The following is a 12,061-nucleotide window of genomic DNA, read 5'->3' as shown; positions in this document are numbered from 1 at the left end:
GAGAGAAATTTGGCAGAAAGAAGAACAGATAGATACAAGAAAAATCTTTGGTGCAAGTTGAGGGAAACAGCGAACTTGTACTCATCCTGAAAAGATCGCTACCCGCGACTTATTCGGTTTCGTTTTCACCGAATATTTTTTCTTGCAATGAATCTTTTGCAACTAACCAAGGGAATGGCTGTTTTTGGATGCTTTAATCATGTATCACATGGCGAATCTAGATTAACCAACGTCGTTTAGTAGCCGTTACCATGATAACTTGCCCCGAGAAACGTGGGAATGTCGGTTTTGATGCTTTCATGCATGAGAAAAACTTCTATCACATCGCGAAACTACATTAACTAACGTCGTTCCCATGAAAACTTGGGCGGAGAAACTTTCAATGTCATCTATATATTTGAAATCCGAAACAATAAACATGTGCAGCGTATAATGTTTCCGATCCAAAGACGAGAAACCTAAAGACCATTAGATGTCATTTATTTTGGAGTGAGCGCTGTTATTAGCGCACACCAGACGTCCATAGCATTTTATATTTAATACTCTGTAGTGGGGATTTATTATTGTGCAAATGTACCCCAGTTTGAAATTTGATATTCTATGCATTTACCTTTTTAATGTATCAAAAATAAAAAACGTAGATTTGACATTATAGTACTTAGTACATTAATTTTTTTACTTTGTTGTAAAAACCATTTCTGTAAGCATTTCGTAGTAGATTAGAGATAAACATTAGTTTAAGGGATGGACATTCTTTTAAAAAAATACCATTTTCAGAGTCTTGAATTTATTATTATAGGGTAAGAAATGTATGAAGTTTTCAACATTCTATATTATATAAATTACTTGGCTGATCTTCGTAGTATAAGAAAGACTATTGGAACAAAAATATTTTTATTTTCAAATTTGGAAGAAAAGTTGATTTTTTAAAGTAAAAAAAATAAACTTTAAATGTAGAAAAAATAATATATTTTTCAATGTTTAAAAAAACTTAGTTGTCTTTTTTTTCAAAAATATTACATTTTTAAAATTTAAGAAAATGTAATATTTATTTTTCAATTTAGATGTGTGACTTTGGGGAATTATAAATAATCAAGCACTAATTTATAAAATTCCAAATTATCGTGACTTTCTATAACTATTTCAGTATGCTTACCTTTTCTAAGGATGGCTATTTTCAATAGTCTGTTATAAATAAATGTTTATCATAATTTTTAACAAATATGTAAAAAACTTAAAATGACGGATATGGAAAAGAAATGTATTTTTTTTTAAATAATTATAAACTAGCAATTGTCCCAAAAGGTATAAAGAGAGGCTGATAAGATTATTAAATTAGGATTGTTGAATTTCTCTAGAAGAGATGTTGGTCCAAGTGAATTATTAGGCAGTATAAGAGGACCCCGAGTTTAAATATGGGCTACTAAAACGCTCTTATAAACTCGCACTCTTTTGAAATTGATTACCCATAAATTAACCACAACACTCAAAATAAACAGATCTAAACAACGAAGATACGGGCGTGGAACCGCCAAAATCATGGAATGTAATAATTATAAGAATTTACATCTCTTTTTAGCGTAAAATTACCGTAAGTTAAAAAAATGGATAAAGTCAACACGTTCACAACCTCTGGCTTTGTAGCATGAAGAGCATTTCAACAAATTTTAAGAATTAAATCAAGTGAGACTGAATAATCTGAACAATGCCATGAAATGGAATGGAAGAAACCGAAGACTCCGCCGAAATCCACTGACAATGAACGGGACTGCAATGCAATGTAATGAATAACAAGAATCGAGTGGGGAGCACTGCACTTCCCTACTGTTTTGTTTTGTTTTGTTCCCTCCTTTTCACCACTCATACAACAATGAAATTAAATTAGAAAAAATCAAGCTCTAATAATAATAGTTTGCATGCATGCAGCCCAGCCCATAAACGGAAACAATACCGAGTAATAATAGAAAGCTTCCCATGCTTAGAAATCAGTCATCCTTGTAATGTGTAACAACAAAATACGCCGCTTGCCACGTCCACATGTATCGCTGTGTTCCACCTGCAACCATCAGGCACAATCAACGGTCATGGCCACAATCACAATTTTCAGCCTGGTCAGTGCTATTCAATGAGCAGGTAAATCGAAGGAGATCTGATGGCTCACCCCATTTCTTGTTTTTCTGTAGGAGGAGATCGTTCAACAACTTGACATTTTCGAACTCGCCATTGTAAGTAGAACCCAAAATGGCTGCCACACAAATAGTGTTCTCGTCAACCATCTCAACAGCTTTGATGGGATTCATCACATAGTAGCCCTTTTTCAGTATAACTTCTTTTAGCTCTACTTCAAAATATCGACCAAATTTCTCCCATCAAACCTGCAACACAAATTTCTCCATTCTTAATCAGATTCCCTGCACAAAATCAAAATAAAAAAAAATAAAAAAAAAACGAGAAAAAACTAAATCAAGAAACTAGTAAATCAAGAAATCAAGAAGCCAAGCCTGTGTGAACTTCAGAGGAACCATCTCCAAAATAAAAACCAAGAAAGCACTAAATCAAGAAATTAAGAAGCCAGGTTAGATTACATTCTGTGAACTAAAGGGGAAGTTGGAACCTCACCAAAATAAAAATGAAGAAACCAAGAAAGCACTAAATCAAGAAACCAGCAATGCAAGAAATCAAAAAGCCAAGCTGGATTACATTCTTTGAACTTCGGGGGAACCATCTCCTTGATGGCCACTGCGTCCAGGACATGTCCACAAGCCGGATCTTCTTCGACGCTAGGGTTGTGAAGAATTACATCGACTAAATCAGAGGGAGCCCTAAATGCCCAAGCATAGGCATCCCAACCGTTGATACTGTAAACTGTCTGGATGGATATGTTTCCTGAGAATGGAGGAACGGAAACATTCAACCTCTCAGACTGTCCGCAGGTCCGCGCAGCACTAAATGTAAGGGAGTAATATGATCCCTGCCTGAGCTTGATCCCCTGGCTGATGGATGCCTCATTTCCCAGCCTCACAGCATGAGCCCCTTCGGGGACGGCCACTAACATATCACGCTGCTGGTGTCCAGAAGTTATGTATTCAACGAATCCTTTGCTGCGCCACTTTGGTATTGAGTCTCGTCCTAGGACGACTGTGCCTTTCATGTCTTTCGGGTTGGGAGAAAACTCAAAGTCTCCATGCATTCGAAACCTGAGAACACACACATTCAAACCAGACTAGACAGATGGCAAAGATCCTGAATGCACCCATTATTTGCTAGTGGAATTAAAACGATCCTTGGAAAAAGCAAAGTAGTAGAATGGGGGTGAAGGAAGGAAGGAAGATGTACCGAGGCAAGGATTCCTGAACATATCTTGAAGCAAAAGTTGAATGAACCAATCCATCTGTATTAGCCGCAGCACTGCTCAGAGCCATTTTTGGCTGAAATCTGAATATCTAAGGACGGATCTCCAAAAGGCTCTTATTACACAGCAGCTACCGCCAGTATGTCATCGAATTTGCCATTGTAAGTAGAACCCAAAATGGTTGCCACATAAATAGTGTTCTCGTCAACCATCTCAACAGCTTTGACAGGATCCATCACATAGTAGCCCTCTTTTAGTTTAACTTCTTTCAGCTCTACTTCGAAATATCGAGCAAATTTCTCCATTCTTAATCAGATTCCCTACACAAAATCAAAATTAAAAAAAAAACGAGAAAACACTAAATCAAGAAACCAGCAAATCAAGAAGCCAAGCCTGTGTGAACTTCGGAGGAACCATCTCCAAAATAAAAACCAAGAAAGCACTAAATCAAGAAACTAGCAAAGCAAGAAATCAAGAAGCCAAGCTAGATTACATTCTGTGAACTTAGGGGGAAGTTGGAACCATCACCAAAATAAAAATCAAGAAACCAAGAAAGCAGTAAATCAAGAAATCAAGAAGCCAAGCTAGATTACATTCTGTGAAATTCAGGGGAACCATCTCCCTGATGGCCACTGCATCTAGGACAGGTCCACAAGCCAGATCTTCTTCGACGCCAGGGTTGTGAAGAATGACATCGACTAAATCAGAGGGAGCCCTAAATTCCCAAGCATAGGCATCCCAACCATTAATACCGTAAACCTGGATGGATATGTTTCCCGAGAATGGAGGAACGGAAACATTCAATCTCTCAGACTATCCGCAGGTCTGCGCAGCACTAAATGTAAGGGAGTAATATGAGCCCTGCCTAAGCTTGATCCCCTGGCTGATGGACGCCTCTTTTCCCAACCTCACAGCATGCGCCCCTTCGGGTACGACCACTAACATATCATGCTGCTGGTGTCCAGAAGTTATGTATTCAACGAATCCTTTGCTGCGCCACTTTGGTATCGAGTCTCGTCCTAGGACGACTGTGCCTTTCATGTCTTTCGGGTTGGGAGAAAACTCAAAGTCTCCATGCATTCGAAATTTGAGAACACATTCAAACCAGACTAGACAAATGGAAAAGATCCTGAATGCACCCATTATTTATTAGTGGAATTAAAAAGATCCTTGGAAAAAGCAAAGCAGTAGAATGGGGGTGAAGGAAGGAAGGAAGAAAGACGTACCGAGGCAACGATCCCTGAACATATCTTAAAGAAAAATTTCAATTAACTGATCATCCGCATTAGCCGCAGCACTGCTCAGAGCCATTTTTGGCTGAAATCTGAATATCTAAGGGCGAATCTTCAAAAGGCTCTTATTACACAGCGCTACAGCCAGTATGTTGTCGATTGCAGGAAAACTGCGGAGCAGAATCGAATGTGGGAGTATGGTGTTTAAAGGATGCTTTGACAGAGGGCGAGCTTGTTCATGGTGCTACAGTTGCCTCTGTTCATAACATGTTCCTATAGTTCCATAATAGGAAATGATAGTGCTTCATAGCGGAAAGGCATGGGATTGATGATGTTTCCACAGGAAAAAGGGTGGGCTTTCTTGATTTTTTTGCATAGAATCCTTTCTCGTGAGCTTTTTTGCTTTCTTGACTTTCCATGCTTTCTTGATTTTCTGTTGTTTCTTTTTTTGGTTCAGATCAACGGTTGAAAGTGTTTCACTTGATCGAACGGAGCAGGGTAAAAGTGTTGAAGAAAAAGTTGATGCATAGGAAGGCCTATCGACCTAAAAATAAATAATTACTATTAAATTTTCATTGTTAAAATAAATTTCAAAAATTAGTATGCAAATTTATATCTCATCAGATAATAAAAGTGTAATGTAATTAATACAAGAAATGGTTTTTTTTTTTCATTTTTAATTAGATATTTGTTTTTGTCAATTTTACCTAATATATATGGGAGAGATTTTTAAAAACGTAGAATTTAAGTTACTCTTTTTATAGAATTCTAGTTGAGCGACTTTTTAGATTAATGAATTCATTTATTTTTTTTAATATTTTAAATATAAAAAGTCACAATTTACTGGAAATTGTATGGCCATACTTGGGAAAAAAGTATTTTATCTATTAATAGAATTCACCAACAATAAAAATATTTTTCTTACTTAATAAAGAAGAGGTGAGATAATATGTAAGTTCTAATCACATCAATTAGTTTTTTAATTTAATTTAAATTTGGTTAAATTTTAAATGTGAACCATTATTAGAGGAGTGGTTATGCATTGACCCTTTTGCACATTATTTAAAAAAATAAACAAAGTGTGCTCACTGGGCGCTGTGATCGGGTGTATTTTTAAGTCACTCGATGATGTAAACGTTATTGGTTAAAAGCTCTGTGGGCAAAAATCAAATCATGTTAAAGACTTGTGTGATCCATACAATCAACAGAATGTGAACAATTAAAATTTTCATAATGATATTTTATAAAGTTTTAAGTAAAATTAGTTCATTTCACATATAATTATTATGATTTATAAAATAGTGTTATTCAATTGCATTAGTGTTTCAATACATTTTTCTAGAGAATATTTTTTCACAATGAATATTTGACTTGTACTCACTTAAGTAGCCAGTCTTATTATGATCAAATTGTAATTTATTATTATAATTATTTGTTATACCTATTCCATTACTTATAAGATTTTATCAATGTCTTTGACCATGGATTGGATCTAATAAAATATTCTTTCAAAAGAGTTTGGATATTTTTTTATGTCTACGTTTTTCTATTTCAATATTAGCGCTTAAGGGTTGAGATATGAAGATGTAAGACTCGAAAGAGTTAGATAGTGAAAGAGAGTATAAAATCTGCAGAGACTGTCAAAATTGTTGGTTGAAGGTCCAGATATATAAGGAAAAGCTTGGATCTAATTGCTTAGACATCAATCATTTTTATTTTTTTTCTACTGAAATACCATTTTCTAGGCAAGGATCAAAATTATTCTTTGGTTTCCGATGAGGATATGTTGAAGGTGTAAGAACGGATCATGGAAAGTTTCTTAAAAAACATAAGGCCTTTTTCTTCTCATACAAATGATGGCTTCACTTCTCAACATGTTCCTTCATTTCTTTCATAGTTCTCTCTTTAGAAACTTCGCATAAAAGTTGGATATATAACCATTCAAATTATTATGTGGCAGATGCACCCTTCTCGCAGGAAAAAACAAGATTTTGTGGTGCTTTGTTAGGGTTTGAAGTTCTGCCATAAAGCCAACAATCAACGGAAAATGGAGAAAACCAAAGTATTTAAACAATTGTGTGTAATCAGATCTAATAAGTGAGAACCAAACCTATCAACGTCTTCACAATCTTCATGAATCGATTTGACTTAACCAGATCTATACATTGTTGAGATATGGGTTTTAAGTAAAATTAGTTTATATCAAATATATCAATTATGATGGTTGGAAATATATTGTTCTTAACATATTAGTATATAAATATTTTTTTTTAAGTAATGTCGTTTTCCAATATAAAATAATGTTTCAATATTTTTTTTTTTTTTAAATATTGTTTTTCAATATATGTGTGAATTGTACCTAGTTAAATATTATTATTATCAAGTTGTAATTAAGTTAACCGTCATTATCATCAAGTTGTAATTAATTGTTATAGTTATTTGTTACACTTATTCCATTACTATAAATATGAGATTCTATCATATTTTGGACAATGAATTAGATCTAATAAAATATTCTTTAAAAAAATTTAAATATTTTTTTTTTATCTTTATTTTTTTATTATAATATGAAAACTTAAAACCTGACTTGAAATATGAAAATGTAAAACTAAAAGAATTGAAAAGTGAAGAAAATACAAAATCGACACAATATATCAATTATGTGTAATCAGATTTGATAAGTGACTGAGAACCAACCTATGAGATTCTTCAGACTCTTCTTGAATTGATTTTCCTTCACCATATTTATACGTCCAACACTTAGGGTGGTTAGATTTCAATTCGTGTTTAGAAGTAGACGTAGCAATCCGTGGGAGTTTTAGATTTTTAAATACAAAAGCATTGGGGACAATTGATCGAGAAACTCAAGGTAGGGTAAAGATGAAGTTGTTCGTGCCCTTTGTGGGAATGGACCACCATATTCAATGGTGCAGTTTTGTAAATTTTGATGCTCCAATTTATCTTCGGAAAACTTTGTATTAAACTAAAGCTTGACACTTGTTAAAGCTCGACACTTGTTCAAGTTTGTGAAGAAGTACTTAGAGAAAATATTTTTGGTGAATATATTCGTCACCAATATTATTTGGAAAATGGTTTTCTTAAAATATTAAAAAAATATATATTTAAAATTAAATTATATTCTTCAACTATTTAGATTAGGAAAGGGCTATTTGTTGTGCAAATAGGATTAAAGAAAGTTTATAGTGATGGGTGTTCGTTGTTTATGAAAATATTTTAAAGAAGATATGTTGTTGATGGTTTTAATTAGTCTATTTGTGAGATAAATAGTTGTGGAGATATGAACTAAATGGAATTGGCACTCTACAAGATCTTGATTTCAAAGATGGGAAAAAGGGAAAAAAATAAAAAAATAAATTTCAATTATGAAATCGAACTATTGCAAAACAAAATTTGATGATACTTTGCAAGAAATAGGTAGATTATAGAAGCAAAATGATTCCATAATGGGAAAAGGTGCATAACAGAGATTATGACATAATAAAATCTTTCATGAATTTGTTCATCGCATTACACAACACATCAACACATTTGAAGAAAGGTTGGTCTTGTAGTGCCCCACTCTAATTCACTGGATTTTATAATATCTTAACCTTTATTGATCCATATTTATACAATAACGAAATGAAATACATATTTGAACATAAAACAGTTAAAATTCAACTTCAGCTCATGATAACAAAAGGTTGAAAGCTATTTACATGCAAAACAGAAATACCTCATTTGGAGCACAGATTTCAAGGCAAGCAAGGACCACTAGTGTGATGCCCCAATAGTGAAGGAAATGCAAGAACCGCCTACAAATTTCATCTTCATACCGCATTTGGAGTGCAAGAAGAAATTCAAAAAGCCCCCTGAGCAAGTGATCAAAAATAGAGATGAGTTCACTTATGGGTGTTACACACCAACACACCTGATGATGCCAAAATCAATATCTTTATACTAGCTTTACCGACACATCAAGTTTGATGCCAGAATCAATATCTTTATACTATAGAGCTTTACTCACACATTAAGTTTCTCCCTGGAAAAGATTGTGAGGAGCAAAATGAAGCCAAAATGGATATTTTTCTAGAGTTGGATGACTTTCAAGATGAGCACCTTCATATGACACTTTGTGTGCTACATATTAAAACAACTCTAAATTGAGGAAAAGATCTTTCTAGATGAATCATAGATTTCTAAACCTCTTCTTACCTGGTTTTATATGCACTTAGGTTTCTCAATGCATGGCTAAGAAGCTTCTATGAAAAACTCTTTTAGCTTTTTTTTTGGGTTCATATTTACAACATTCTAGCAATTTTGTTGAGTAAAACAACTCTAAATTGAGGAAAAGATCTTTCTAGATGATTCATAGATTTCTAAACCTCTTCTTACTTGGTTTTATATGCACTTAGGTTTCTCAATGCATGGCTAAGAAGCTCATGGCTAAGAAGCTTCTATGGAAAACTTTTTTAGCCTTTTTTTGGTTCATATTTACAACATTGTAATTTTGTTCAGTAAAATTATAGGCTAGAAACAATTTTTATTTACACGTTGTTGTGTCACTTACTATCCAAGTGTTATTTACTTTTAGACTAAAACTCCTCTATTTAGTCAATAATCTGATTTCCTCGTGACAAATCCTAGCAACAAAAAGTATGGCGTAAATATAAATGGTAAATATAAATGGTTAATTATATTAATATAAGGTAAGTGAATTCTAAAAATGTATAAATGGTAAATATAAATGGTTAATTATATTAATATAAGGTAAGTGAATTCTAAAAAAACATTTTATGAATACCAACATATAATATTTTAACCAATATACTATAATTTTTATATATATAAAATTGAAATCATATATTTCAAAATTCAAAACCTTTTTTTAAAATTCCTTTCCAGACTTGGTAAATTCAAATTTTAGATATATATTTAAAGTGTATATATACCAGTTCTTAAAACTTAAAACGGTTTTATAGCACATTGACTATGCGAACATTTCTCGCCTTTGCCACACATCCACCTACACGGAAAATGATTGGAATTACATGTTTTTCATTCCTTGCCACTGCTGCAGTGGCCATAACCCAATAAATTAGAGTAAAGGCATCATGCCGCCCAATCAAATTACATGAAGAAACATGATATGGAGCGATATATATGAAGAACGACTTACATAAAACAAACGTGTGGAAATAAATTTGAAAGAAAGAAGTCCAGCCGAATTCAAGAAAAATTAGTGTAAGAAATAGTTTATTAGACAAAGAAAATTGGCAGAAAGAAGTACAGATAGATACAAGGAAAAACTTTGGTGCAAGTTGAGGGAAACAGCGAACTTGTACTCATCCCGACAAGATCACTACCCGGGACTTATTCGCTTTTGTTTTTACCGAATATTTTTTCGTTCAATGAATATTTTCCAACTAACCAAGGGAATGGCTGTTTTTGGATGCTTTCATGTATGTAAACGGTGAGCTTAAGTAGATTTCAGATTTCAGGAATATTTGGGATGCCAAAGACATGGGCGTGGTCAATTTTTTTGACCGTATCCATGTCCGTCAATTGAGCACGCTCCATAACCACGCTCCATGTCGGTCAATTGACCACGCTCATGTCCGTCAAATTCTCGAATATTTCTAAAATCTGCAATTCACTTAGGAATGACCGTGTGTAAAAGGCTTCTATCACATGGCGAATCTAGATTAACCAACGTCGTGTAGTAGCGTAGTAGCCGTGACCATGAGAACTTGTCGGAAGAAACGTGGGAATGGCAGTTTTGATGCTTTCATGTATTAGAAAGTCTTCTATCACATGGCGAAACTACATTAACTAACGTCGTGAAGAAGTCGTTCCAATGAAAACTTGGGTGGAGAAACGGATTAAACGTTCAATCTCTTCTATATATTTGAAATCCGAAACATTAAACATGTGCAGGGTATAATGTTTCCTATCCAAAGACGAGAAAACTAAAGACCATTAGATGCCATTTATTTTGGAGTGAGCGCTGTTATTAGTGCATACCACAGGATCCATAGCTTTTATATTTAATACTCTGTACACCAGTTTGCACTTTGATATTCTATGCATTTACCTATTTAATGTATTTGACGGTGAATAAAAGTTATGAAACCTTGACTCTGATAGGGAAGGGAAAAAATAAAAAATGTAGATTTGACATAATAGTATTTAACTTCTTTAGTTTTAGTACATTCTGTTCTGTTACTTTGTTGTAACACCCATTCCTGTAAGCATTTCCCAGTAGATTAGAGATAAAAATTCGTTTAAGATGTGGACATTCTTAAAAAGGACTATTTTCAGTCTTGAATCTATCATTATAGGGTAAGAATTGTGTGTAGATTATGTAAATTACTTGGCTGAACCTCGTGGTATAAGAAAGACTATATTTCTTAAAGTTAGAAAAAAATAAATTTTATTTTGAAATTTGGAAGGAAGACTGCACTTTTTAATTTTAAATTGAGAAGAAATACCACATTCTTTAACGTTCAGGGAAAACTGTTTTTTGTTTTTGTTTTTAAATTTGGAAAACATACTAATTTTTGGAAGTTTAGGAAAATGTGATATTTATTTTTCAATTTGGCTGTGTGACTTCGCGAAACAAAGAATTATAAGTAATCCAGCACCAATTTATAAAAATTCCATCAGTGGCTTTCTGGAATTACTTGAGTATGGTTACTTGTTCTTAGGATGGCTACTTCCAGTAGCCTTCAATAGTTATAAATGAATGTTTCTCATAATACAATTTTTTAACAAATTTGTATACAACTTAAAATGACGAATATGTTAAAGAAATTTCATCTCATTTTTAAACTAATTATAAAAAACAAATAATTTGTATTAAATTTTTATTTGTAAAATAAATTTTAAATATTAATATGCATATTTATATTTTACGAGATAATAAAAGTGAAATGTAATAAATATATTTTTTTTTTAATTGTTTTTTTCAATTTTAATTAATATATGGGAGTGCATTTTTTTATTTTTTTTTAACATAAATGGTTGAATTTTATTTATAAGAAGAGGTTGGGCATGCCAAACAATCTCGATTACAGTTAATTGAGAGAAATATGATTCTATAAAGTCCTATAGAGTCCTCATATTTTGGCTCTTGTATCAGAAATTAGCTGCTGCTTTTACGCATTTAGCATGGCTGAGAGATCCTTGCTTTGCTTTCAGCGTCTTAGAGCCATGTCTTACATTTCCTCTTTTCTTTGTTGCTTTGGTACTTTCCTGGGTTAAGCTAACTCCCAAATAAAATCCACAGTCCAAACTATACCAAACCCGTGTATTTTACACTGTATTCAAATATAACCTATCCCTACCTCCGATATACCAAGGCTCTCATCCGTACCCGACACCACTTCAAGGTTGAAACCCAACCATGTTTAGCTCGCGATTACCGTTAAATCTTCCTTCGTCTAGATCTAATGCTTATCGCGTCCCTCTTTGTCCG

The 12,061-nt window shown here is 33.3% G+C and overlaps 1 protein-coding gene across 1 annotated transcript; it reads right to left on the bottom strand.

The window, feature by feature from the left end:
• Positions 1 to 1,985: 1,985 nt before the first annotated feature.
• LOC149214932 (protein DUF642 L-GALACTONO-1,4-LACTONE-RESPONSIVE GENE 2-like) lies at positions 1,986 to 3,422 on the bottom strand. The gene is made up of 5 exons (XM_089389549.1): positions 3,337 to 3,422; positions 2,701 to 3,197; positions 2,376 to 2,411; positions 2,162 to 2,245; positions 1,986 to 2,056 (listed from the first exon to the last, which is right to left on the bottom strand). The coding sequence occupies exons 1-5, from the start codon at positions 3,420 to 3,422 to the stop codon at positions 1,986 to 1,988; spliced, it is 774 nt and encodes a 257-aa protein (XP_089245675.1).
• Between the last annotated feature and the right edge of the window lie 8,639 nt (positions 3,423 to 12,061).

Source organism: Pinus tabuliformis, chromosome 1_1 (genome assembly GCF_031772625.1).
Source record: "Pinus tabuliformis cultivar Carrire ecotype Pingquan chromosome 1_1, CPIR1, whole genome shotgun sequence".
In the NCBI taxonomy this organism is placed as follows: Eukaryota; Viridiplantae; Streptophyta; class Pinopsida; order Pinales; family Pinaceae; genus Pinus; species Pinus tabuliformis.
Note: the sequence above shows the minus strand (reverse complement) of the source record. Positions and strands in the feature narration are given on the sequence as shown.

Coding starts and splice junctions, on each gene's coding strand:
- LOC149214932 (XM_089389549.1), bottom strand. CDS start 3,422: ATGGCTCTGAGCAGTGCTGCGGCTAATACAGATGGATTGGTTCATTCA. Junction 2,412..2,700: donor TCCCCCGAAGTTCAAAGAAT/GTAATCCAGCTT, acceptor GATTTTGTGCAG/GGAATCTGATTAAGAATGGA. Junction 2,057..2,161: donor ACAGAAAAACAAGAAATGGG/GTGAGCCATCAG, acceptor TGATGGTTGCAG/GTGGAACACAGCGATACATG.